Source organism: Pipistrellus kuhlii, unplaced genomic scaffold, assembly GCF_014108245.1.
Source record: "Pipistrellus kuhlii isolate mPipKuh1 unplaced genomic scaffold, mPipKuh1.p scaffold_m20_p_9, whole genome shotgun sequence".
Lineage (NCBI taxonomy): Eukaryota > Metazoa > Chordata > Mammalia > Chiroptera > Vespertilionidae > Pipistrellus > Pipistrellus kuhlii.
In genome coordinates, this window is record NW_023425595.1 from 32318745 (window position 1) to 32346332 (window position 27588).

Here is a 27588-nt window from a genome sequence, read left to right on the forward strand (position 1 = left end):
GAGAAACATCAACATAGATTGGCTGCCTCCTTCGTGCCCCCTACTGGGGATCAAGCCTGTAACCCAAGCATGTGCCTTGTCTAGGAATTGACCTCCTGGTGCATGGTTAATGCTCAGTCACTGATCCACACCAACTGGGCCTCAAAGCTTTCTTATGGGCTGATTTGTGGTTGGTGACGGGGACTCACAGAAGAACCAGATCTGAGCCTTCATTCTCTGGAAGCCCCAGTCTAGTTTGGAAGGCATAACACAAAGTATTAAGCCCTGAGGGCAGGTCTCTGATTCATCTTTATTCCCTAAGCACTTAGGACTTGGCTCAGAGTAGCCACTCAAAAAATGCTTCTACAGCTGAAACCGGTTTGGCTCAGTGGATAGAGCGTTGGTCTGCAGACTGAAAGGTCCCGGGTTTGGTTCTGGTTGGGGGCATGTACCTTGGTTGCGGGGGTGTGCAAGAGTCAGCTGATCGATGATTCTCTCTCATCAATGTACTCTCAATCCCTCTCTCTTCCTCTCTGTAAAAAAATCAATAAAATATATTTTTTAAAAATGCTTCTACAATATGAGGGTTTTTTTTCCCTTCAGTCTAATGGAATTGAATTATTAGTTCATGTGACTCTATGCTACAAATGCTATGGTGGAAATAGGTTCTGAGAAGAATAGGAACGTTGAGAAGAGAAAGGCAATAATGTGGGAGAGGATGTGGGGAGGGTTCCTCAGGGAAGTACTGAAGCATTATACACTTTGAAGGAGATAATGCCAGGAAAGGACAATCTAGACAAGAGAGGATAGCATGTGCCAAAGCACATAGATCTTTGAAAGGGTTATGGTGTGCTCAGCGCAGGGCCTGCTTGTGGCCATCTTAGTGGGAGGCACCATGAGAGAAACAGGGCTACAAGACTGGTGCCCTGAACTCAAAGGATTACGCATGTCCTTAGAAGCAGGCAAGGAGACATTGACAAAGGTCTCCTCAAGCAGGGGAGACTTCATCTGGGTCTCAAAGGATGCTTTAGAGTTATATAGTCAGTGAGCAGAAAGGAAAGAGGAAACCTTCCTGGTGGGAGCAGACTCCATGAGCAGGCACTGGGATATGGGATGAATGAGGAGATTGTCTGGGCACATGCAGAGGGGATTCTGGAGGAGGGTGGAAAGCCCCACTGGGTGGGCTGATTGAGGGAGTATACCTTCGCCTGGTATATGTTTTCTTCTACCTCCGGCTCACTTGACACCTCATTTATTTTCTGGTCCACCAATAGTCATTGAGGCCTCTCTGGGCTGATCTGAGATTAGGATGGTTGGATGAGCTAGAAACAATCTCTGTGGGCTCTCTTCCAGTCCCCTAGAAAGCGGCCCCAGAAGGGGTGTGCAACCCAGGCCTTGATTTGCATGGTGGGTTTGCATATAATTGCTCACTGAAGGTAAGGTTTCCCTACTCTGATCAAAGCAAAAACAATAAAAAAGTGGGAAGAGAGGCTAGTCAGGCTGATGAGTTCTTTTTTTTTTAATTTAATTTTTAAAAAAATATATCTTACTGACTTTTTACAGAGAGGAAGGGAGAGGGATAGAAAGTTAGAAACATCAATTGATGAGAGAGAAACATCGATCAGCTGCCTCACCGCCCCCCCCCCCCCCCCCAGGGATGTGCCTGCAACCAAGGCACATGCCCTTGACCGGAATCGAACCCGGGACCCTTCAGTCCGCAGGCCGACGCTCTAACCACTGAACCAAACCAGTTTTGGCATGAGTTTTTGATATATCCTGACTGGTGGAGAGCAGAGAGAAAATTTTTTCCTAGCCAAAACCGGTTTGGTTCAGTGAATAGAGCGTTGGCCTTCAGACAGAAAGGTCCCAGGTTCGATTCCAGTCAAGGACATGTACCTTGGTTGCGCGCACATCCCCAGTGGGGGGTGTGCAGGAGGCAGCTGATCGATGTTTCTAACTTTCTATCCCTCTCCCTTCCTCTCTGTAAAATATCAATAAAATATATTTAAAAAAATTTTTTTCCTGACTCTAATATCTCATCTATCCCTAATGACTGCATTTAACCCTAATCACCTCCCAAGGTCCCAGCTTCTGATGCCATCAGATGGGTCGGGGTAGGGTTTCAACATAGGAGTTTTGGAGTGACACAAACATTCAGTCTGTAACAGTGTCTTATTATAAACCCTGGAGCTGTTACCGTATTCTGTTGTTAGTCGAAGCAGTCACAGAGCCCGTCTGCATTCAAGGGGAGGGGACATAGACCTCACTTCTCAATAGTCAAATATTTGTTTCCTACTTTAACCCACCGCACATGGGAAAGGGGACCCTCCAACCCCACTTTGCACAGATTTGGATTAATCATAACCCTTGGTTCTTGACATGCTCTCGTCATAGTTCCAGGCATAGGCTGCCTTTATATATCTATTGTTCGTGGTTTAGCTTCTTAAAAAAAGGCAAAGGAAATATTATGTTCTTCCTTTTTTAAAAAAAATATATATTTTATTGATTTTGCACAGAGAGGAAGGGAGAGAGATAGAGAGTTAGAAACATCGATGAGAAAAAAAGAAAAAAGAAAAAAGAAAAAAAAAAACATCGATGAGAGAGAGTCATCGATCAGTCGCCTCTTGCACACCCCCTACTGGGGATATGCCCGCAACCAAGGTACATGCCCTTGACCAGAATCAAACCCGGGACCCTTCAGTCCCCAAGCCGACGCTCTATCCATTGAGCCAAACCGGTCTCGGCTATGTTCTTCCTCTTTGTGTCATGGGTGATTTGTATACCTGGGGTAAGATGATACTCTTATTTCTACAATATCACATTTCCTTTATTTTAATTATTCAGGAAAACATTAGCAGGACTAATACAACTGTACAGTCCAAGAAGTTTCTGGGGAGAGACGTTCCGAAGTCTGTTCCAAAAAGTAAATAGAGGCTGTGGTTTCTCAGCTGAATTTCCTGGAGGTAAGGTAGGAAAATAAGACCTTGCATCTGGAGATAGTATTACTGTGAGAAAAAAAAAGCATGGTTTTTGCAGCTAAGCCAATTGGGTTGATTCTCTACTCCTCCCCTTTCTAGCTATTTAAAAATTCACCTAACTCCCACAGCCTCAGTTTTCTCATCTGCATGTTGGGAATAATAATGTCAACCTTGCAGTGCAATGTGAGAGTTACAAGACACAACAATGTAAGTAAAGCACCCACTATTCGAATTGGTATCTGACTCTCAATATGATCGTGCACATTAATGTTTAGGAGGCACATTAATGTTATCCAAGTTTAAAATACTTGGATATATATTTTCAAACTACTCCTAAAAGAAGGAAGATGTCTACATGTTCCTATTTAGGAAGTGAAGATACTAAGACCAGAAACAGCGATGATCACAGTCTGGTACAATGGAAGGAGGATAGACTATGGTCAGTACTCAGCAATGATGGAGCCCTGGAAATAAGATAGGCAAGGTGAGCACCTCATAACCAGATGCTGACTTTGTGCTCTTAGACGCACCTGTGGCAGGACCATGTGCTGAGAGCAGATGGAAACCACAGGCCCTGCCCCAGGAGAGGCATTCCACTAGTTGAGTAAATATTGACAGAACTTAGAGTTTTTCCCAAAATCATAATGAGAAAATACCAAAACACATAATAAAAAGCAAAAACAAAACAAAACAGGAGCCATACCATTTGTCTTCCTAGCTTAGCAGCAATTTTACTGTGTGCAATAGCATTTGAGAAATAAGGACAAAAGATGAAGCACTTTTAATATGAAAAAGTAAACTTTTTTCTTAACTTATTTTTATAATGGTTAATGAAAGGGTTTTTTGCCATAGAAAACATTTAAATTAATTTCAGACAGTACAGAGTATAAAGAAATAACTTGGAAGATTATGCTGTCAGATGTGACAATATTATTCAAGTGTGTATGGTGGATAACTTGGTTTTATGAGGTTTTTGTTTCTTTTGTCAAAAGCATAAATGTACAGTGAAACTACCAAAAAAAAAAAAAAAAAGCAAAGTGTAGAACATTATGCTATCATTTGTGCACAAAAGTGGGATAAGTATAAATGCATAGAATACTTGTAAATGCACAGAATTTCCCTGGCAGTTACCCAAGGAACTAGAACTATTGATGGCCTTATGTTTATGCTTTTGCAAACATGTGAATAGCATCCATAAATGATATGTAGTATTGTTTTGTGCATACACTTATTATTGAAATTTACATAAATGGTAACTAATCAGATGTATCATTCTATCTTATTTTTCTATTAAGCATTCTGGATATCTACATACATACAATATATGCATACATGTGTATTACATTTAAATAAGGCATGCATTTATATGATTCAAAAATCAAAACAGCATATAAAGAGGGAGCACATGCTTTTAAGCCACATAAGCTTTCAGGTAGTGGCCTATGTGTGTTGCATTATTCTGCCAGTTAAAGAGCTTGTTTTGGTTCTGGTCAAGATAATGGAGCAAGTACATGTTGTGCTTGCCTTCTTCCATGAGCACATCACAATTACAGCTACATTATACAATAGAACAATCAACCCAGAGAACCATCTGCAGATTAGCTGAAAGAAGTCCTATAACTAAGGATATAAAGAAGAGGCCATGCTGAGACTGGTAAGAGGGACAGAGATGTGAAACAGGCTGGCCTCACAGTGTGGTGGTTGGGAAGGATGTCTCAGCTGCAGAAGTATCCCCTGAGGAGTGAGGGGTCCCAGCCCCGTATTGTACTTCCCATCCTAGCGCAGTACCAGGAAAAGAGCCCATAAAACACGTGGCTGTGAAAATCAGCAGAGATTCCATTTTCTGGGTGAGACCAGAAGACTGCTGGGAACACAGGTGCCCTCTTTAAAAAAAAAAAAAAAAAAAAAAAAAAAAAATATATATATATATATATATATATATATATATATATATATATATATATATTATTTCAGAGATGAAGGGAGATGGAGAGAGATAGAAACAATGATGAAAAAGAATCATTGATTGGTTGCCTACTGCACAGCTAGGATACAGGTGTCCTCTTTTTTAAAAAACATTTTATTGATTTTTTACAGAGAGGAAGAGAGAGAAACATCAATGAGAGAGAAACACTGATAAGCTGCCTCCTGCACACCCCCTACTGGGATGCACCCACAACCAAGGTACATGCCTTTGACTGGAATCGAATCTAGGACCCTTGAGTCCACAGACCGATGCTCTATCCACTGAGACAAACCGGTTAGACCCACAGGTGTCCTCTTAAAGATTCACAAACAGACACTCTCTTGCAGGATCTCACCCTGGGCTCTGGCAGAGGGACAGCAGTTCTGGTGGAGGTGGGCAGCAGAGACATACAGAGAGAAAGTGAGTTGTATGATTCAGGGCGAGAGCTGCAGAGATGGCCGCTATTGTTCCCATGTTGAGGTTTTCTCCCACACTCTCAAATCTGAATCTGCATTAACCTGGTGAACTCCACTTGCTCTACCCTGAGGACTTCCTGAGACTCCCTCCCTCCCAAGTCCTGCATTGCCCAAGGCTCTTTTGGTAGCAAGCAGCCAGCCTTGGCATGAACAACAGTTTTTTTAATCCAAATAATAATAGAAAATTTATTTAGAAAGTTACAGAGGTAGTTTAAAAGTGAGCCAGCTGGCCGAGACTGGTTTGGCTCAGTGGATAGAGTGTCGGCCTGCGGACTGAAAGGTCCCGGGTTCGATTCCGGTCAAGGGCATGTACCTTGGTTGCAGGCACATCCCCGGTAGGGGGTATGCAAGAGGCAGCTGATTGATGATTCTCTCTCATCAATGTTTCTAACTTTCTATCCCTCTCTCTTCCTCTCTGTAAAATATCAATAAAATATATATATATTTTTAAAAAGTGAGCCAGTTGGCTGTGTAAGCTCAGAAAACAAGTTACAGAAGCAAAAGAAGAGTCCTTGGAGCTCAGCAGAGAGAACAGCAAAGGTAATGTTCTTGGGAGGAAGAAGGGGATGGAGAAAGAGGGGAAAAGAAAGGAAAGGTGCAGTGTGCTCCCAAGAGGGAGAGTGCTGAGCTTAAGTTTTTCTTAAAAAACTCTTGAGCCCTGGCTGGTTTGGCTCAATGGATGGAGTGTCGGCATGAGGACTGAAGGGTCCCAGGTTTGATTCTGGTCAAGGGCACATGCCTGGTGTCGGGCTCGATCCTCAGTGAGGGGCATGCAGGAGGCAGCCAGTCAATGATTGGTTTCTGTCTCTCCCTCTCCCTTCCTCGCTGAAATCAATGAAAAATGTTTTTGTTTTTTTTTAAAAAAAAACACAATAACACTTGAGGAGCCCTAGCGGGTTTGGCTCAGTGGCTTGAGCGTCGGCCTGCGGACTGAAGGGTCCAAGATTCGATTTCGGTCAAGGGCATATGCCCGGGTTGTGGGCTCAATCTCCAGTAAGGGGTGTGCAGGAGGCGTCCAATCAATGATTATATCTCATCATTGATGTTTCTCTCTCTCTCCTTCTCCCTTTCTTTCTCTGAAATCAATATGTTTAAAACAAAACAAAACAAAAAATATTCTTGAGGAATTCTGGTCAAGCTCAGGGGGTACAAATGACACAAAGGGAGAAACTGAATTGTGCAGTTTCAGGGTGTGGGCTGAAAGGACGGTCGCCATTCTCCCTGTGTTTAGCCATCCTCCCACACGGCCTGTTCGGAATCTGAACTCCACGCATTCCACCCTAAGGACTCCCTGAGACCCTGCCCCAACTCCCTCACTGCCAGAGACTATTTTGTCAACAAGCAGCCAGACTAAGCCAGCTCAGCTATCTTTCTTAAAAAACTCAAGAAATTCTGATCAAGCTCAGGGGGTGCCAGAGACAACCAGGGAGAAACTGAGTTGTGTGGATTCAGGGTGAGGGCTGGAGGGCTGGCTACCATTGTCCCCTTGTTGGAGACTTTCTCCCACAAGGCCAGTGGGCAGGCACCATCTTTCCTATGCTGGCCAAATCTGAATCGACAGCAGCTTGGTGGACTCTGCTCGTTCAACCCCAATGACTCCCTGAGTCCCGACTCTACTGCAAAGGTCTCCAGGCCCCCAGCAGGTGGTGGTTGCTTGGGTGTATACTGTGACTTTTGCTGTGTGGTTCAAGCTCAGCACTGGTGCCAAATCTGAATCCGTAGTAGCTGGTGAATACCAATGTAACTGTATGTAAGGAATATTTTCATAAAAAATTTGTAACTTAATTTTTACAATATCCTGTTATACATAATCATTAACAACAAACTACAACATCTGCTAATGACAACATACAACAAAAGCTTTCTCATTCATTTAAATGTCAAATGCCAAGTTAAATCTCATTGGGTTGATGTACCATAATTTATTTAACTGGCCTTTCCCTTAGCGAGTCAGTTGAGGTATTTCCTAGCCAAGGCCTGCCTGCCTTCCCTGACTGAGAGGCTGACCAGGCAGTCAGAAAGGGCTTATAAAAGGAGATGGGGAGGTGAGGAGCCACTCTACGTTCCCAGGTGGACCGAGAGCAGAGGTAAGGGCAGATGAGAGGGGGAAGAGGGAATGGGAGGTAGGAGTCAAGGTTGGGTTTCCCACAGGACTCCTGGGAGGCTGGTTTCTCTGCTGCCTTTCCTCTGGTTCCCCATGGCCCACTGCTCTGGCTCAGCACTCTCCTCAACAAGCCCCTTATCTGTTGGCCTTCTAGCTCGAGGCCTGACTCTGCTGGGGGAACTTCCCATAATCCTCTGTGTGGGAGAAGGGGTTGTTGGTGTGTGAGGTCCTGGAGTCTCGCTGACGGGGCCTGCACTCTCACTGGCTTGCCACGTTGGCCCCCTCCCCCCCAACCCTACTTCCAACTCCCACAGCACTGGTCCAGGACTATGAGTCCTAACTGAACAGCTCAGTGGCCTTCATCTGGCCCCAGGACAGTTTTCCTGTCTGCCCCACTGGCACCTAAAAGCCTCCAGGCGGCCAAGGCTGGCAAGTGCCCCTTTCTTTCACTCCCCCACCCCCTCGGCAGGCCATGCCCTGTGGTTTCTCTTGAGCAGTTTTGAGAGGACTTGCCAAGCTGGCAGAGATTTCCCATTGTGGATGAAATACTGACTGGTCAAATCCAGAGCAAGCTAAGTGCCTTCATTTGAGGGTTGGGGTGGGGAGAGGAATTCCTGCCTCTGGCCTAGACCTCTATCTGCCCCTCATTGCTTGGCTCAGCTGCTCTGTGGGGTAAGCTGGGTGGGGAGAAGATCTGGGCTTGGGAGGGGAACAAGAAATATGACCAAGGTTCTTACAGTTGCTGCCTCTCAGGCCTTGTGAATCTCTAACTGTGGCTTTCTGGCAGGAACAGATGGACATGGCCTGGAAGATCACACAATTGCTGCTTCTGGCTTCGGTGACTGATGTGTGGAGTGCTCGGCCCAAGACTCAAGAGGGCAAGAAGAATCTGCTCAATGTCTGCATGTACGGCAAGCACCAAAAGAAAGAGCCAAGCCCCGAGAACAAGCTTCATGACCAGGTGAGGGTGGGCTGGGGTCTAGCATTGGGAAAGGGTTGACCCCAGAAAGAGAAGAAGTAGGGTGATAGGAAGATCAACTTTGAGGGGGGTGATAGAGGCAGGAGTATGGCTAAGGTGATACTGAGGGTCTCCCCAAGGAGAGGAGGTAGGGAGGCGGTGGGGAACCTACTATGGGCCAAGTGCTTTCCTTACATCTTTTTTTTTTTTTTAATTAATTAATTTATTTATTTTTTACATATTTTAATGATTTTTTTTACCCCCCTCCCTCCCTCCCCCATATCCCCTCCCTCCCCATAGTTTTATGTTCATTGGTTGTATACAAGTCCTTCGGTTGATCTATTATCTCCCCCAGATCCTCCTCCCCTCCCCGCTGTAATTTGACAATCTGCTTGTTGCTTTACTGTCTCTATATCTATCTTTTGGTTCATCAGTTTATAATGCTCTTTATTATCCACAAATGAGTGAGGTCATGTGGTGTTTCTCTTTCATTGATTGGCTTATTTCACTCAGCATGATGTTCTCCAATTCCATCCAGGTTGCTGCAAATGATGAGAATTCCTTCTTCTTTATGGCAGCATAGTATTCCATTGTGTAGATGTACCATAGTTTGTGGATCCAATCATCTGCTGACGGGCACCTAGGCTGTTTCCAAATTCTGGCTATTGTAGATTGTGCTGCTATGAACATAGGGGTGCATATATCCTTTCTGATTGGTGTTTCTAGTTTCTTGGGATATATTCCTAGGAGTGGGATTACTGGGTCAAATGGGAGTTCCATTTTCAGTTTTTTGAGGAAACTCCACACTGTTCTCCACAGTGGTTGCACCAGTCTGCATTCCCACCAGCAGTGCACGAGGGTTCCTTTTTCTCCGCAACCTCGCCAACACTTGTCGTTTGTCGATTTGTTGATGTTGGCCATTCTGACAGGTGTGAGATGGTACCGCATTGTTGTTTTGATTTGCATCTCTCGTATAATTAGTGACTTTGAGCATGTTTTCATGTGCCTTTTGGCCTTCCTTCTGTCTTCTTTTGAAAATATTCTATTTAGGTCCCTTGCCCATTTCTTAATTGGATCATTCATCTTCCTTTTATTTAGTTGTATCAGCTACTGTAGATGTTAGAGATTAAACCTTTATCAGTGGTGTTATTTGCAAATATGTTCTCCCACACCGTGGGCTTTCTTGTTGTTTTGTTGATGGTTTCTTTTGCTGTAAAAAAGCTTTTTATTTTGATGTAGTCCCATTTGTTTATTTTCTCTTTAGCTTCCATTGCCCTAGGGGCAGTATCAGTGAAGAAGTTCTTTTGGCATACGTCTGAGATTTTGCTGCCTGAAGATGCTTCTAGTATTTTTATGGTTTCCCGTCTGATGTTTAAGTCCTGTATCCATTTTGAGTTTATTTTTGTGTATGGTGTAAGTTGATCTAGTTTCATTCTTTTGCATGTGTCTACCCAATTTTCCCAACACCATTTATTGAAGAAACTGTCTTGACTCCATTGTATATTCTTTCCTCCTTTGTCAAATATTAATTGAGCATATTGATTTGGGTTGATATCTGGGTTCTCGATTCTATTCCATTGATCTATATGTCTGTTCTTGTGCCAGTACCAGGCTGTTTTGAGAACAGTGGCTTTGTAATACAGTTTGAAGTCCGGTATTGAGATCCCTCCTACTTTACCCTTCTTTCTCAGGATTGCTGTGGCTATTCGGGGTCTTTTATTGTTCCAAATGAACTGTTGGAGAGTTCTTTCTAGGTCAGTGAAATATGCCCTTGGTATTTTAATGGGGAGTGCATTGAACCTATAGATTGCTTTAGGAAGTATGGACATTTTGATGATGTTGATTCTACCAATCCATGAACATGGTATGTTCTTCCATCTCCTTACATCATCCTCTATCTCTTTTTTCAGTGTCGTGTAATTTTCTGCATATAGATCCTTTACTTCCTTAGTTAAATTTATTCGTAGGTATCTTAATTTTTTTGGTGCGATGGTAAATGGAATTGCTTTTTTAGTCTCTGTTTCTGTAGTTTCACTGTTGGTGTATAGAAATGCCATGGATTTCTTGGCGTTAATTTTGTATCCTGCTACATTGCCAAATTCATTTATTAAGTCAATTAGTTTCTTAATGGAGTCTTTTGGGTTCTTTATGTACAATATCATGTCATCTGCAAATAAGGATAACTTTACTTCTTCTTTTCCAATTTGGATGCCTTTTATTTCGTCCTCTTGTCTAATTGCAATGGCTAGTACTTCCAGTACTATGTCAAAGAGGAGTGGCGAAAGTGGGCATCCCTGTCTTGTTCCTGTTCTTAGAGGGAATGGTTTTAGTTTTTGCCCATTGAGTATAATGTTGGCTGTGGGTTTATTGATTTTTTTACAGAGAGGAAGAGAGAGGGATAGAGAGCTAGAAACATCAATGAGAGAGAATAATCAATCAGCTGCCTCTTGCACACCCCCACGGGGGATGTGCCTGCAACCAATGTACATGCCCTTGACGGGAATCGAACCTGGGACCTTTCAGTCCACAGGCCAATGCTGTATCCACTGAACCAAACCGGTTTCGGCAACTTTCCTCACATTTTATCAGCAAATATGCCCAAATGTCCTACTTGATTGGTGGGTGATGGTCTTCACTTAAACAAATGAAGAAATAGGCCCACAGATACCTGTGGAAATTGAGAGGCTACTCATTAACAGGAGCTAGGAGAGAGATAGACAGTAAGTTCCCCAGCCTTCATTATGTGCCAGGGCAGCGCTCAGAGGTAAAGTGGAAGGGGAGACCAGTCTCTCGCAGTCACTAGGAAGCACATATTTACAAACAGGCCAGGTCCCCCACCCCATTAGGTTCTGAAGAGACAGTGACAAATCAGATGTGCTTGGCCTTGGAGGCTGATTGAGTTTTCCAGGAAGACAAAGCAGAAAGGGGCCACCTAGAAGAGGACAGCATGTACACAGGTTGGAGGATGACAGCACAAACAGTGGAAGTCTTGTGGGCCAGAGACCACAGAAAAGGAGAAGTGAGACCAGGGTCCCCATTTCATAGATAAGGCCCATGGAAGCAGTTCAGGAAATCTGAGCTTGAAGTTAAACTCCAGGCTCATGAGAGATGCCAGTATTTCATTCCTTCTGGTCTCCAATTCTGCTCCTCACAAGGCTTCACGTTGCCAGAGGGCTGGGGGTGTTCTCCAGGAAAGACTGGGGCATGGACTCATTCCAGGGACTTGATGTGAAGAGGAGGAAGCCCGGCAGCCCCATGACTCCTGAATCATTTCCAACCTTTCATTGCTTTGTGCGTGTACATGGTGAAATACAGGGTGTTGCCGAAACCTGTTTGGCTGAGTGGATAGAGTGTCAGCCTGTGGACTGAAGGGTCTCAGGTTCGATTCCGGTCAAGGGCACATTGATCAGTTGCAGGCTTGATTCCCAGGAGGAGACATGCAAGGAGCAACCAATCAATGATTCTCTCTCATCACTGAAGTTTCAATCTCTTTCTCCCTCTCCCTTCCTCTCTGAGGCACTTCCTTTTGCCAAGAAATGGTGCAAACACAGATCTTTGAAGGAGACAAATGATTATAATTCTGAGGATCATGGGCTATATGGGAGTAGCTATTTTTGTTGAACCCTTACATTGAGCTAGGAAATGCTTTTCATTATATTAATTGACTCTTTTGGAGGCAGAAACCACTGACCTTAGCATGGTGTCTTCCAGGGTGACTAAGAGTTGGAGCATTTGAGGAAGAACATGGGAGAAGTTGGGAGGCCTGAAAGCATGGTCTGTGTCAGTGCACTAGGCATGGGCTAGGCTGTTGAAAAGCAGTAGGTTTGGCCCCACCCCCATGGATTTTCCCTTAGTTCTTCTTGAGTGCCCAGACCAATAGCATATCCCCTCTTGCTTGACTGTGGGTACTAGAGTTCATCTCAGAGAGTTAAAAGCAATTAGTCCATAATCATTCAGCTCTTGAACCCCAATCTAGAGTGATTTAACATATATATATATATATATATATATATATATATATATATATATATATATATGCTTCTCTATTGACTTTTAGACAGAGAGGAAGGGAGAGGGAGAGATAGAAACATCAATGAGAGAGAAACATCTTTTTTTTTTTTTTTTTAAAGAGTTGGGGTTGAACTTCACTTTTTAAAAAAATATATATTTATTGGTTTTTTACAGAGAGAAAGGGAGAGAGGTAGAGAGTTAGAAACAGCGATGAGAGAGAAACACCGATCAGCTGCCTCCTGCACACACCCCACTGGGGATATGCCCGCAACCAAGGTACATACCCTTGACCGGAATAAAACCTGGGATCCTTCAGTCCGCAGGCCAATGCTCTATCCACTGAGCCAAACTGGTTTCGGCGAGAAACATCATTGATTGGCTGCCTCCTCATGCCTCCCACTGGGGATCGAGCCCACAACCTGGTATGTGCCCTGCATCAGATATTGAACTGGTGACTTCTTGGTTCATGGGTCAATCACTAAACCTTACTGGCCGAGCTAGAGTGATTTTGAAAGAGAAATTTCAAACACTTCTACCATTTTACATGCCTTGAATTTAGTAAATTCTCTAAGTTAGCCTCCCACAGTTAGTCAGGCTAGTATTTAGGCCAATGTGCTGACCATTGCCCCTCTGTTCCCCACTGCTTTCTGAACCTATCTGGAAGCCCCGAGCCTGGGGTTCCAGACCCCAGGGCAGCCAAACCAAACCCCTTCACCTCCACCCCTCACCACCACCTGGACCAAATCTTAACCCCACCATTTGCCAAGGGTTCAGCTTACTTACACTCCCTAAAATTTGGAGTAATAATATTTATACTGGATTGTTGAGAGGATAAAGCACGAAAGCCTCAGGGGCTTTGCACCTGCTGTTTTCTAGGCCTACAATGTTCTCTGGCTTCCCCCAACTCAGAAGGAAAATCATACACAACATGAGAGAAGAGATTTGCTCTGCTTTGTTCACTGTAGTATTCTTAGTATCTAGCCCAGTGCCTGATACTTAATAAGCATTCAATTAATATTGGTTGGATGCAAAATGAGTAATATAAGTAACTTGAATAAATGTGAAATACGTTTATGCACTGTTTAGAGCTATACAAATAATAGTTGCTTCTCCAGTCAGTGGTTCTCCAGGTTGCCCACATCTCCTGTTACTCTGTTAAAATTAAATATTATAATTGCCTTTACCCCAAATGAGGGCTCTTCAAGTGCCAGATACAGAGTCACCCTCCCCACTGAGTCTTCCTTTGGATGATCTACTGGGGCCAGAAAATGGAGAAGATGGCTGTTCTGAGGGAAGAACTTAGTCCTCTGTCTTCCCCACCCAGTGCAGTCCCTGGAAGAAGAACGCCTGCTGCTCAGTCAACACCAGCCTGGAAGCCCATAGGGATGTCTCCCTCCTGTACAACTTCAACTGGGAACACTGCGGCCCCATGACTCCCGCCTGCAAGCGTAACTTCATCCAGGACACCTGCCTGTATGAGTGCTCCCCCAACCTGGGGCCCTGGATCAAGAAGGTATGACTTCCTTCCCATGCTGGCTTCCCAGACATCTCCTGGTCCTGCCTCTGCAGCTCTGGGGCTCTCTAGGGCTGGGCTACTGAGAATCCTGGGTCTGAGTCCCTTTCCCCTACCGACATCTCCCAGGTGAACCAGAGCTGGCGCAAAGAGCGGATCCTGAATGTGCCCCTGTGCAAAGAGGACTGTGAGAGCTGGTGGGAAGACTGCCGCACCTCCTCCACCTGCAAGAGTAACTGGCACAAGGGCTGGGACTGGACCTCAGGTGAGAGCCTGGTAGGTGGGGAGAGAGGGATTAGGAGGGGAGGCTGGGGGTGTGAGATGGGCATATGAAGGGTCAGAGTTGAGGAGTTGGCAGAACCAGACATAGTTTAGGGTCCGGTGGCTAAAGGGCTTCCATCCTCCCACAGGGATTAATGAGTGCCCGGTGAAGAATGCCTGCCACCGCTTTGATTTCTACTTCCCCACGCCTGCTGCTCTGTGCAACGAAATCTGGAGTCACTCCTTCAAAGTCAGCAACTACAGCCGAGGCAGTGGCCGCTGCATCCAGATGTGGTTTGACCCGGCACAGGGCAACCCCAACGAGGAGGTGGCCAGGTTCTATGCAGAGGCCATGATGAATGGAGCTGAGCTTCATTGGGCCTAACCTTCCTGCTTGGCCTGGCCCTGCTCCTGCTGCTCAGCTGAGCTCCTTTTACCTTCTAATACCTGGTCATCCCATGTTTGAATAAACTAGTTACCTGCATGTCTATTGCAAATGATTTGGGTGTGAATAGGGATGTGACTTCTGCTTCCCTGTTGCCATTGACTGACACTTCCCAGCTCTGATACTTGCTAGGAATTTGCCAGACACTTACCTATTCTTCTAATCAAAGACATTGATTAGAAGTTCAATTTCATTTTTCACTGTAGAGTCAGGCCCAGGACTTTGTCATTTGAATTGGACCAAAGCCTCCCAGGGTTGACTGTTCTGTCCTGAGCTCGGCTCTTCAGTAGAAGAGAGGGAATGGGAGTGACCAGCATGTTCTGGATGCTGGCTGGGAAGAGGTGAAGGGGGCCAGCAAGAGCCATACCTCTATACAGCTATTGTAATACCCGCAAATCACTCCCTGCCAGGCATTTTCCTAAATGCTTTATGTTTATTCCCATAAGGTGTAGATGCTATGGTTTGCATTTACATATGTGAAAACAGGCCCATGAATTAAGGGACATGGTCAAAGCCATCCCCTGCATGAGAGCTGGGCTTGCACTCCAGGCAATCTGGCTGTTGGGAACAAGCTCTGTCCCTTGTGAAGTGGGTGAATGTGTGCATCTTAAAGGGATACCGTACCCATGCCTGACCAGAGGAGCTGGGCCTGAGCTGCCCTGGCAGAGCTAGGACTGGATCCCAATCCTAGAACAGGTTCCAAGCCAATGATTTGACAGATATTTGGGCATTGATCTCACATTAAGTGTAGTTGTAGCAGTTGTGATAAGCTGGGTTATGTTCCAGTACCATCCCTGAGATCTCAGTGACTTATCACAACTAACATTTACTGGTATATCTTGCTCAAGCTACAGTGATTAATGTGGGTTGTCAGGGGGATACTGCTGGGCACTCAGTGAGGCAGGCTGATAGAGGGGCCATCTGATCACACACTTTTATGAGTCAGGAATAGGGAACTTGGTGAATTCCATACCGGCTGTTAAAACTTCCACCCATCACTTATTTTATTGGCCAGTTCAACGTACCGTATTTTTCGGACCATAAGATGCACTTTTTTCCCCCCAGTAGTGGGGGGAAAAAGTCCCTGCGTCTTATGGTCCAAATATAGCCTACACATATACTTTTTAAAAAAAGTTTTTTTACTTGCCCGGCTCTGTGTGGTCTCTGTGTGCTTGCCCGGCTCTAAAATGGTCCTAAATGCTGCTGTTTACTTTACAGGGTTGATTACATGTGTTTATGACTGTGATGTTGGGTTTTAATGCACATAAAATATTTTAGGACACTGTTTGTTTCAGAATCTTTTTTTCTTCATTTCCCTTCTCTAAAAACTGGTGCGTCTTATGGTCCGGAGCGTCTTATGGTCCGAAAAATACGGTATATCATGTCTAACTTTGAGGAGGCCAGGGAAGTACAATCCTACACATGCCTGGAAGGAGAGGGGAATCTGAATGTTTGTCAACAGACCTAACGACTACTACAAAAACTGTTATGCTATGGTCAGTATATTGATATATTGACAAATCAATAATATATATATATATATATATATGTATATATAATTTTTATTTTTATTTTTTTTACAGAGAGGAAGAGAGAGGGACAGAGAGCCAGAGATATCCGATGAGAGAGAAACATCGACCAGCTGCCTCCTGCTCACCCCCTATCGGGGATGTGTCCGCAACCAATGTACATGCCCTTGACCAGAATTGAACCTGGAACCTTTCAGTCTGCAGACCTACGCTCTATCCACGGAGCCAAACCTGTTTTGGCTATGGTCAGTATATTTCTGCAGTGGTCATGGTTACAGATGTATTTTTTCATTCTGGTCCTGGTAAAGAGGAGAAAGATGAACTCTTTGAAGCTATGAAAAAAAAAACTATATCAGCATGAAAAATGGAACAACCCACTGGCTACAACCCTATTGGTTAAACAGCCCAATCAATAGATCAGATTCTCTACAGAACTAGTGGCACTGTTTACAAAGATGATTTGCTTATAGATGTATTAGAACTAGTGAAATTTAAAATTAGAATCACCTCAGTCCAACATATCTTATCAAAGGCCTATTATGCTGTTTGTTCATATTTCTCTCAAGTAAATATTCTCTCATAGCAGCATATTTATAAAAATACCCCACTTATGTAGCTGTCATCCTCATTCTAAGGAATCATTAGGTTGTGAAATGGAGTAATAATTTTCCATATCAAGATATCCTAGAGCAGTAGTCCAGGCATAAGGAGAGATATGTATATTAACATACAGTAGGAACAGAATTGAAAGCCAGAAATAAAACCTTATATTTATACTTAATTATTATTTTTTTAAAAATATATATTTTATTGATTTTTTTACAGAGAGGAAGGAAGAGAGATAGAGAGCTAGAAACATTGATGAGAGAGAAACATCGACCAGCTGCCTCTTGCACACCCTCTACCGGGGATGTGCCCGAAACCAACGTACATGCCCTTGACCGTAATCGAACCTGGGACCTTTCAGTCCGCAGACTGTCGCTCTACCACTGAGCCAAACCGGTTTCGGCTATACTTAATTATTTTTTAGTCCTCACCTGAGGATGTATGTTATTGATTTTTAGAAAGAGGAAAGGAGGGGGAGAGAGAGAGAGAAACAGTTATCCACCTCCTGGCCAGGAATTGAACCTTCAATCTAGGGATGTGCCCTGACCAGAATTGAACCTTTCTTTTATGGGGATAATGCTCCAACCAATTTAGCAACCAAGCCAAAGCTATATTTAACTGAATTTTGACAAAGTTGCTCAGCCAATTCACTGGTGGAAAGGACCGTCTGTTTGACAATGTGCTGGGATAATTTATTACCCACATACAAAAAGATGAACTACGACAAAATCAACTCAAAATAGATCAGAGACCCAAATGTAACAGCTAAAACAATAAACATTTTAGAAGAAAACAGAAGAACATTTTCTAGACCCCTGTTAGGCAAAGCTTTCTTAGATTGAAGCCAGATGCTAAATTCCTTAGAATACATCTCTTCCTAGGCACCCATCTGTTATTTCTTTTTTGGACCAAAAGCAGAAACCACTTCAGAGAGGACCGATACATTAGACATCATGAAGAAAATAAAAAGCCAACTAACAGACTGGTGGAAATATTTGCAAACACAAGTCTGATAAAAGGATTTGTACCCATACTATGCAAAGAATGCTTACAACTCAATAATAAGAAAACAAATAATCCAGGCAAATAATGGGCAAAAGAAATGAATAAACATTTCATCAAAGAAAGTTCATGAGTGGCTAATAAACACATCAAAAGATGCCCAACACCATTAATCATTAGGGAAATGCAAATTAAACCACAATAACATGCCACTTCATACCCACTGGAGAGACTGTGATAAATAAGACTGCCAAAACCAAATGTTGACAAGGATGTGGAGAAGTTGGAACCTTCGTACATTGCTGATGGGAATGGAAATGGTACTGCCCCTTGGAAAACAGTGGCAGTTCCTCAAAAGTTGAATGTAAAACTGTCTCACGACCCACAAGTCCGCTCCTAAATATTTACTTGAGAGAAATAGAAATATACATGACACAAAGACTTGCATGTGAGTGTTCATAGCAGTATATTCATAAAAGCCCCAAACTGGAAATAACTTACATGTCCATCAACTGGTGAACAGATAAACAAAATTTATTGTATCTATATAATGAATACTATTCAGCAACAAAAGCTAGAGAACTACTGACACAGGCCATATCATAGATGAACTTCAAAACATTATGCTACGTAGAAATCTATTTGTATGAAGAGAATCCAAGATGGCTGCTCGGGTAGGCAACTAGCCGCAGCCGCACACAACAATTTCAACAAAATACAGCTAAAATATAAAATGGACATTACCCAGAACTACAGGAAAGTCGACTGACTGGAAATTCTACAACAAGAAGCAAGGAGAAAACCAGAAGAAAGCACGGAGGAGCTGTAAAAGCCCAAGGTATGGAGACACGCGGCGCACGCGGAGAGGACAGAGCCGGAGAGGAGGGAGGCCGAGTGCCTGGCTGGCGGTCCCAAGCGGGAAGGAGAGAAAAGCTCCGACTATGCTAGGCCCAGCTCCAACTGCTCTGAACCCCAATTCTAGGCCAGACCCCGGGGACCCAGGCTCATCCATAGGGAGCCGGGCCTTAAGGCGGGACTCCGGGAAGCGGCGAAAGGAGGTCCCAGAGGCGCGCACACTGCGCGCAGAGAAGGGCCGGCCAGCTGTGCTGCGGGATTGCCCTGACAGGAAGGAGACAGGGGCTCCAGACTGCTCTGAACGCCACCTCCAATCCCACTACCTACTGAACTGAACCCCAATACCGGACTCATTGGGGGAGAGCATAGACAGTTTGGCAGCAGGCGAAAATCGAGGGCACCTTTCTCTCAGAGGCGCTTGCAACAAGTACTGAAGGACCCTGAGTCTCAGGAGTCGCATAGGGTGGGGCTGACGGAAGCCAAGGCTGTAGGCTCCACCCTTAAACCCCGCCCCATCAGGAAAGCTGCCTGCGAAAATGCCTAAACCAAATAGATCACAAACGAAAGAAATGGAGGACAAAAAGTGACTGGATATAGAGTTCAAAACCACACTTATAAGGTTGTTCAAGAATCTCCTAGAAAAGGCCGATAAAATAAACAAGACCTATGAGGATATGAAAAGGGATCAACTAGAAATAATAAGGGATCAACAAGAAATAAAGAATACATTGTCTGAAATAAAAAATATTTTATGGAGTCCTAAAAACAGAATGGAAGGTCACAAGAATCAAGTCAAAGATTTGGAACATAAAGAGCCAGAAGACACTCCTCCGCAGAAGCAAGAAGGCCAGAGAATCCAGAAAGTTGAAGATAATGTAAGAAACCTCTGGGACAACTTCAAGCGAACCAACATCAGAATTATGGGGGTCCCAGAAGATGAGAGAGAGCAAGATATCGAAAACATACTGAAAGAAATAGTGACAGAAAACTTTCCCCACCTGGTGAAAGAATTAGACTTACAAGTCCAGGAAGCGCACAGAACTCCAAACAAAAGGAATCCAAAGAGGACCACACCAAGACAAATCATAATTAAGATTCCAAGAGCAAAAGATAAAGAGAGAATATTAAAAGAAGCAAGAGCAAAGAAGATAGTTACCTATAAAGGAGCACCTATACGATTGTCAGCTGATTTCTCAACAGAAACCATGCAGGCCAGACGGGAATGGCAAGAAATATTCAAGGTGATGAATAGCAAGAATCTACAGCCAAAGATAATCTATCCAGCAAAGCTATCACTCAGATTCGAAGGTCAGATAAAGAGCTTCACAAATAAAAAAAAGCTAAAGGAGTTCATCACCACCAAACCAGAATTATATGAATTGCTGAAGGGGGTTCTTTCAGAAGAGAAAGTAAATAAAGATAAAAATTATAAACAACAAATACGTAACTATCAACAAGTGAATCTAAAAACCAAGGAAACTAAAAAAAAAAAAATCTGAGGAACAATATTAACTGTTGAATATAATAGAATCAGAGGTATGGAAGGGGAGTGAACTGTTTATTCTTGGGGAAAAGGGGAGAGGGGGATGTGGGAAGAGACTGAACATAAACTGTGCACCTATGGATGAGGACAATGGGGGGTGGGGAAAGGGCAGAGAGTGGGGTGAGAAGGGGGGGGGAAAGGAACATTTGTAATAATATGAACAATAAAAATTTATTTAAAAAAAAAGAAAAAAAAGAAATCTACTGTATTTGTATGAAAAGCCAGAAAAGGCACAATTTTTAATTCCTGGGGCTAGATTTGTGAACAGGGCTTAACTATAAATGTGTTCAGAAACTGTTGTTCTAAAATTCATTTTCAGTGAGGTTGCACCACTTGGCAAAATCATTGTAAACTTTGAGTAAATTTTATGATATGTAAAATGAATGAATGCTTGCCTATAGGATACACTTTCTTGCAATGGTAGCATATAGAGAATCTTTTTTAAAATATATATATTTTATTGATTTTTTTACAGAGAGGAAGAGAGACGGATAGATAATTAGAAACATCGATGAGAGGGAAACATCGATCAGCTGCTTCCTGCACACCCCCAACTGGGGATGTGCCCACAACCAAGGTACATGACCTTGACTGGAATCGAACCTGGGACCCCAAAGTCGGCAAGCCAACGCTCTATCCACTGAGCCAAACCAGGTTCAGTCATATAGGGAATCTTATATGATTCTGAATTTCTATTGGGTGTGCCTAGGAGGAGATGTATTCTAAGGAATTTAGCATCTGGCTCCATAAAAATCTATCATCTGAGATTATTTCTATTTCATTATAAACTTTGAGACATTGGTGGGAACAAAACAAAGATCAAGGAGGGAGTCTGTTCTTGGTATAGATGGAGACAATACTAGTATAAATGTTTAGGAGAGTAGCCAATTGGCCAAGGATTTTTAATATATATATATATATATATATATATATATATATATATATATATAAATATATTTTATTGATTTTTTACAGAGAGGAAGGGAGAGAGACAGAGAGCTAGAAACATTGATGAGAGAGATACATTGACTAGCTGCCTCCTGCACACACCCCACCAGGGATGTGCCCGTAACCAAGGTAGATGCCCTTGACCGGAATCAAACCCGGGACCCTTCAGTCCACAGGCAGACGCTCTATCCACTGAGCCAAACCGGTTTCGGCTATTTTTATTTTTATTGATTTCAGAGAGAGGGAGAGAGACAAATAGAAACATCAATGGTTGAGAGAGAATCATTGATTGGCTGCCTCTTGCACATCCCCCACTGGGGATCGAGCCTGCAACCCCTGGCTTATGCCCCTTGACCGGAATTGAACCTGGGACCATTTGATCTCTATCCACTGATCCAAACCAGCTACAGCCAAGGATTTTTTTTTTTTTTTTTTTTGAGAGAGAGTGTTTATTTTAGTTGGCACAAGTATGGTCTGCTAAATTGAGCGTTATAGATCAGAGCCAGGGAAAAGAAAAAGGGCTACATCATATAAACAATTAAAACAACAAGAACATGAGACACATTAGCAAAAATACCAACACAATAAGCTTACTGATTTCAGAGAGAAAGGGAGAGGGAGAGAACGATAGAAACATCAATGATGACAGAGAATCACTGATCGGCTGCCTCCTGCACGCCCCCTCCTGGAAATCAAGCCCCAATCCAGGCATATGCCCCTGACCAGAATCAAACCCAGGACTCTTCAGTCTGCAGGCCGACGCTCAATCCATTGAGCCAAACCAGGTAGGACAACTTCACTTATTCTTTAAAAATTATTTCTTCTTGCTGAAACCAGCTTGGCTCAGTGCATAGAGCGTCAGCCTGCGGACTGAAAAGTCCCAGGTTCGATTCCGGACAAGGACATGTAACTTGGTTGCGGGTATATCCCCAGTAGGAGGTGTGCAGGAGGCAGCTGATCGATGTTTCTCTCTCATTGATGTTTCTGACTCTCTGTCCCTCTCTCTTCCCCTCTGTAAAAAATCAATAAAATATTTTAAAAAATTATTTCTTCTTGCGCAGCTGGAGTGGCTCAGTTGCTTGAGTCTTATCCTGTGCACTGAAAGGTTGCTGGTTTGGTTCCCAGTCAGGGCATACACCTGGATGGGGGTTTGGTCCCGGGTCGGGCATATACAGAAGGCATACATTGGTTGCCTTCTGTATATGCCCGACCCGGGACCAAACCCGGGTCGGGCATATACAGAAAAAAACCGGTTTCGGTTTTTGTGGGTTTTTTGTTGTTGTTGTTGTAGTTTCTCTCTCACATCAATGTTTCTCTTTCTTTCTCCCTTTCTTTTCCTCTCTTTCTAAAATCAATAAAAATACATTTTTTTAAACTTTAGAAAAAATTAGTTCTTCTTACCTGTTTGTGGGTTAGCATTTCCCTCCAAGAAATCTTCTGCTTTGTGGCTGCAATTTTTCTGGACAAGAATCAGGACTCTGATAGGTTGAATTATCCAAGTGTTAGTTTATTGTGTGGTGTCAAATCCATGAGTCTATTTCCCCGTCAGTCAACTATGACAGGATCTGTAGGGAAACAAAAGGAGAGAACAAAAACCACTTGTTAAAAGGACCAAATGGCCGAAGCCGGTGTGGCTCAGCGGTAGAGCATCGGTCTGCGGACTGAAGGGTCCCAGGTTCTATTCCGGTCAAGGGCATGTACCTGGGTTGTGGGCACATCCCCAGTAGGGGGTGTGCAAGAGGCAGCTGATTGATGACTCTCATCGACGTTTCTAGCTCTCTATCTCTCTCCCTTTTCTCTCTGTAAAAAAAATCAATAAAATATATTAAATAAATAAATAAAAGGACCAAATGATCTGATCAATGTGTTCATTTCCAATAGCAGAACGAAAGAGAGACGAACAGAGCATGAATCTCCTGATGAGGAGGTTTGTGAGGTCTCAGTTGATGGCTGCTTTTAAGGAACATCTATATAATCTATATAATAAAAGCCTATATAATCTATATAATAAAAGCCTCAGTTGATGGCTGCTTTCAAGGAACATCTATATAATCTATATAATAAAAGCCTTCGACAGAAGGACCAGAACGACCTGTTGCTATTATGCACACTGACCACTAGGGGGCAGACGCTCAATGCAGGAGCTGACCTCTGGAGGTCAGTGAGCTCCCACAGTGGGCCAGAAGACAGGCTTACTAGCAGCACAGTTGTGGTGGCGGGAGCCTCTTCTGCCTCCATGGCAGCACTAAAGAGCAAGAAGCTGAGTAGTAAAGAGCAGTGAGCAGGTGGATGGGTGATAAGGAGGGAGGACTCCTGGACTGTGAGAGGGATGTCTGACTGCTGGTGGGGAATGGGCCTAAGCCAGCAGGCAGATATCCCTCATGGGGTCCTGGATTGTGAGAGGGCACAGACTGTGCTGAGGGTACACCCCCCAACCGCCAATGCACAAATATTGTGCACCGGGCCTGTAGTATTATTAGAACCTGGGGAAGGGAAGTTAGTTTTCTCAATGACTTTACCCAACTTATTCTTTTTCTTCTCAACTTATTTTTGATAATTCCATTTGTCTCCTCTATTTGCCAGAGCTCCGTGGGTGATTAGGACACTGAATGTATTCAGAAATCTTGAGGGCCTTACAGTCTATTTTGTAAGATGTATAACCAAATTCCTATCAATAATGAAGGATGATATTTTAAAGTCTATTTTTTATTTAATATATTGGGTGGCATTGGTTAATAAAATTATATAGGTTTCAGATTACATATATCTACAATACATCTTCTGTATGTTGTATTATGTGTTTGAATTAAAAGATGACTTTAAATAAAGCAATCAAATCACCTTGGAAATAAAATTGTTTACAGTCATCATGCAAGCCCTTGCCTGTGAACAGGAGTATGATTTTACCCATTTGAAAAGGTCCATGCCTAGCTGCCATGGCTCAGTAGCTGAGGGTCGATCTATGAACCAGGTGGTCAATGGTTTAATTCCAGTCAGGGCACATGCCTGGGTTTCGGGCTCAATCCCTAGTGTGAGATATGCAGGGGGCAGCTGATTAATTATTCTCTCTCATCATGGTTGTTTCTCTCTCTCCCTCTCCCTTCCTCTCTGAAATCAATAAAAAATATGTTTGTTTGTGTTTTGTGTCTTTTTTTAAAATATATTTTATTGATTTTTTTTTTTTTACAGAGAGGAAGAGAGAGGGATAGAAAGTTAGAAACATCGATGAGAGAGAATCATCCATCAGCTGCCTCTTGCACACACCCACAACCAAGGTACCTGCCCTTGACTGGAATCGAACCTTGGACCTTTCAGTCCGCAGACTGATGCTTTATCCACTGAACCAAACCGGTTTCGGCTTTTGTGGGCTTTTGTTGTTGTTGTTGTTGTTTTTTTAAAGCAAGCCCTAGCTGGTTTGGATCGGTGGATAGAGCATCGGCTTGCAGACCAAAGGATCTCAGGTTTGATTCTGGTTAAGGGTATGTACCTCCCTCCTCCTCCCCACCGCTCCTGGTGCAGGAGGCAACCAAATCAATGTAAACACATCGATATTTTGCTCTTTCCCTTTCTCTTGCTTTCTCTCTAAGAATCAATGGAAAAATATCCTTAGGTGATAATTTAAAAAATAAAATAAAAGGACCACAATAACTGACCATTCAGTCAGAACCCTTTACCTTGTTTTTTTTTTTTTTTTTTTTTTTTTTTTTTTTTTTTTTAAATGAATGTATTTTATTAGGGGAGCCAATTTTCTATGTTAAAAATGACCTAACAACAGTAATTTCAACCAGATATTATGCTGTACTTATTGCACAGTAAATAAGATATACCAGTGGGTCTAATAAATGATATCATTTCAAATAAGTGATAAACAATATTTCAAGATGTGACAGCAGCTGCAATGCAATCTCAATGTAATGTGACAGCTAGCCTTTCTTTTGGTGACAAGTCATAGTACATAGTGATTTGTTGCTTCCATTCATAACTTCCAGGGAGCAAACCCTCAGGCCCCACCCCAGATGGGCTGTATCTCCCTCTTCGGTAAGTAGAATGTTTTTCAGTCTGTGAGAATTTGACAAGTGAAAGGTTATCTCATGTTAAAAGGCCAATAAAAAGCCCTGCTGCTGTGGCAGTAGAACAGAGCAGAAAACCCAGAAATGGATCCAAGCCATTATACTCAATTAGTATTTGACAAAGGAGGCAAGAACATAAAATGGAGAAGAGGCAGTGTCTTCAATAAATGGTGTTGGGCTGAAATCGGTTTGGCTCAGTGGATAGAGCGTCTGTCTGAGAACTGAAGGATCCCAGGTTCGATTCCCTTGGTTGTGGGCATATCCCCAGGAAGGGGTGGGCAGGAGGCAACTGATCGATGTTTCTAACTCTCTATCCCTCTCCCTTCGTCTGTGTGTGTGTGTGTGTGTGTGTGTGTGTGTGTGTGTGTATATATAAATATATATACATAGCTAAAACCGGTTTGGCTCAGTGGATAAGAACCCTTTACCTTGTATAAAACTCATCTTAAAGGGATGAGCTCCTCCCTTTGCTGTCATCTTCCTCCACATGTGGACACTGAACAGGACAGCTCTTATAATACTAAGAAGTTGATTTTAAAACGTGGAGCATACCAATTACATTTAATTATTTTTAGCATCCCTCCTTGCATACTTCTTTATTAGAGAGCAAGTTTTTGGTGTATTCTAGCAGCTGTCTGAGAAATGCCAGGGTGATTTTGGTGTAAAATACACCTTGTTAGTTTTATTGTCCTGAATGTAGGGCTTGATTTAGAGAAGAGAACTGAAGGAAGTGTTGGCAGGAAACAGCCCGAGTCTTGGCTGTCTCATTAATAAGAGAACTCTACTTATAACATTGTCGTTAAGAATTTTAACTTCTCTAGAAGTGAGGAAACATACTGTCTTGTCTCATGACCTAAGAGCACAACGTGAGTGAGCCAGCACAAAAGAAAATAAAAATGAACGTGTTTCCTGCGAAGCAAAAGTTCACAGTCAGGTTGGGTAAGGACCTTAACACTGCTGCAGGGGAAAACACAGGAAACAAAAATCAACTTATTTCTTCATGTTAAGTGCAGAATGTATTCTCAAAGACTCTTAGTAAGAGTGGCCAACATTATTTAAAGCTTAATGCCTCTTAAAATAAAAGTAACCTGAAGATGCACTTCTGGAATGGCAGAGGAAGGACATTTGAAAATCCACTCCTCCATGAAAGCAAGAACACTGGCAAGATGTCAAACTCAGCTTTTCCAGAACTCTGGAAATTAACCCAAACTTTCAAAATCTAAGGAGCAGTTATTTAAGAAAAATGGTTGAATCTCAGTAGAAAGTAGCATTCTTGGCATTTTGACTTATGCCTTTTTTTATTGATTTCATTTTATTTTAATGAAAACCTCTTATTAACATATGCTCAGCTCAACTGTCACTTCATTACACAACATTTAGGGGTAAATGCATGATGTGCAAGTAGTGAATATTCCCATTACACTGTAATGGTTTTTAAAAGTGTTCCTCAGAAGATTTTTTCCCCTCCATGTTTTAATGTATAGACTGAAAATTAAAGACGACATCAGTAAAATACTAACATGTGGTTTTCATTGTGGCTAAAAGAAATTCAGTGCAGCAAACAACTATGCAGTTACTGGGAAGCTTGTGAAGAAGCAAAGATGAAACCATGATTTCAGAGAGAAAAGGAGAGGGAGAGAGAGATAGAAACATCAATGATGAGAGAGAATCATTGATTGGCTGCCTCCTGCACACCCCTACGGGGATGGAACCCACAGTCCAGGCATGTGCTCTTGAATTGAACCTGGGACCCTTCAGTCAGCAGGCCAACGCTCTATCCACTGAGCCAAACAGGCTAGGGCTTGACTTGCTTTTTTCCCATCCTCCTCTCCCAAACACGATGGTAGCATTTAAAACCAGCTATCACCGAAACCAGTTTGGCTCAGTGGATAGAGCGTCGGCTTGTGGACTGAAAGGTCCCGGGTTCGATTCTGGTCAAGCAAGGGTATGTACCTTGGTTGCAAGCACATCCCCAGTAGCGGGTGTGCAGGAGGCAGCTGATCAATATCTCTCTCTCATTGATGTTTCTAGCTCTCTATCCCTCGCCCTTCCTCTCTGTGAAAAATCAATAAAATATATTTAAATAAATAAATAAAAAAAAAATAAAACCAGCTATCACACAATTGCAGTAGCTGTGAAAAACGGCAGCTTAGCCCAACTGACTAGGGTAATAAAAATATTTTTTTAAAGTTGGAGAGAGAGAGAGAGAGAGAGAGAGAATGAGAGAGAGAGAAAGATAGAAGAGAATAGAGAGCCCAGAAACAAACTCACTCTAATATGGTCAATTGATATTTGACAAAGGAGGCAACAACACACAATAGGATAAAGACAGTCTATGCAGGAA

At 43.0% G+C, this 27588-nt stretch overlaps 1 protein-coding gene and 1 long non-coding RNA gene across 3 annotated transcripts in view; one reads left to right on the forward strand and one right to left on the reverse strand.

Moving 5' to 3' along the window:
• Nucleotides 1–2791: 2791 nt before the first annotated feature.
• LOC123651886 overlaps nt 2792–27588 on the reverse strand; it is an 82597-nt gene continuing 57800 nt past the window's right edge. The window contains exon 3 of the long non-coding RNA XR_006740867.1: nt 2792–2984. This is a non-coding gene — a long non-coding RNA (uncharacterized LOC123651886). The remainder of the gene's footprint in view (nt 2985–27588) is intronic.
• LOC118713456 (folate receptor alpha-like) lies at nt 5850–14698 on the forward strand. 2 transcript variants are annotated; one of them, XM_045577786.1, is made up of 5 exons: nt 5850–5939; nt 8257–8464; nt 13797–13985; nt 14115–14250; nt 14396–14698. In XM_045577786.1, the coding sequence occupies exons 2-5, from the start codon at nt 8297–8299 to the stop codon at nt 14629–14631; spliced, it is 729 nt and encodes a 242-aa protein (XP_045433742.1). In that variant the 5' UTR covers nt 5850–5939; nt 8257–8296; the 3' UTR covers nt 14632–14698. The 2 variants fall into 2 exon arrangements, with proteins under 2 accessions (XP_045433742.1, XP_045433743.1); XM_045577787.1 differs by lacking the exon at nt 5850–5939 and adding an exon at nt 7358–7486 and having other exon boundaries at nt 8291–8464.

Coding starts and splice junctions, on each gene's coding strand:
- LOC118713456 (XM_045577786.1), top strand. CDS start 8,297: ATGGACATGGCCTGGAAGATCACACAATTGCTGCTTCTGGCTTCGGTG. Junction 8,465..13,796: donor AGAACAAGCTTCATGACCAG/GTGAGGGTGGGC, acceptor TTCCCCACCCAG/TGCAGTCCCTGGAAGAAGAA. Junction 13,986..14,114: donor TGGGGCCCTGGATCAAGAAG/GTATGACTTCCT, acceptor GACATCTCCCAG/GTGAACCAGAGCTGGCGCAA.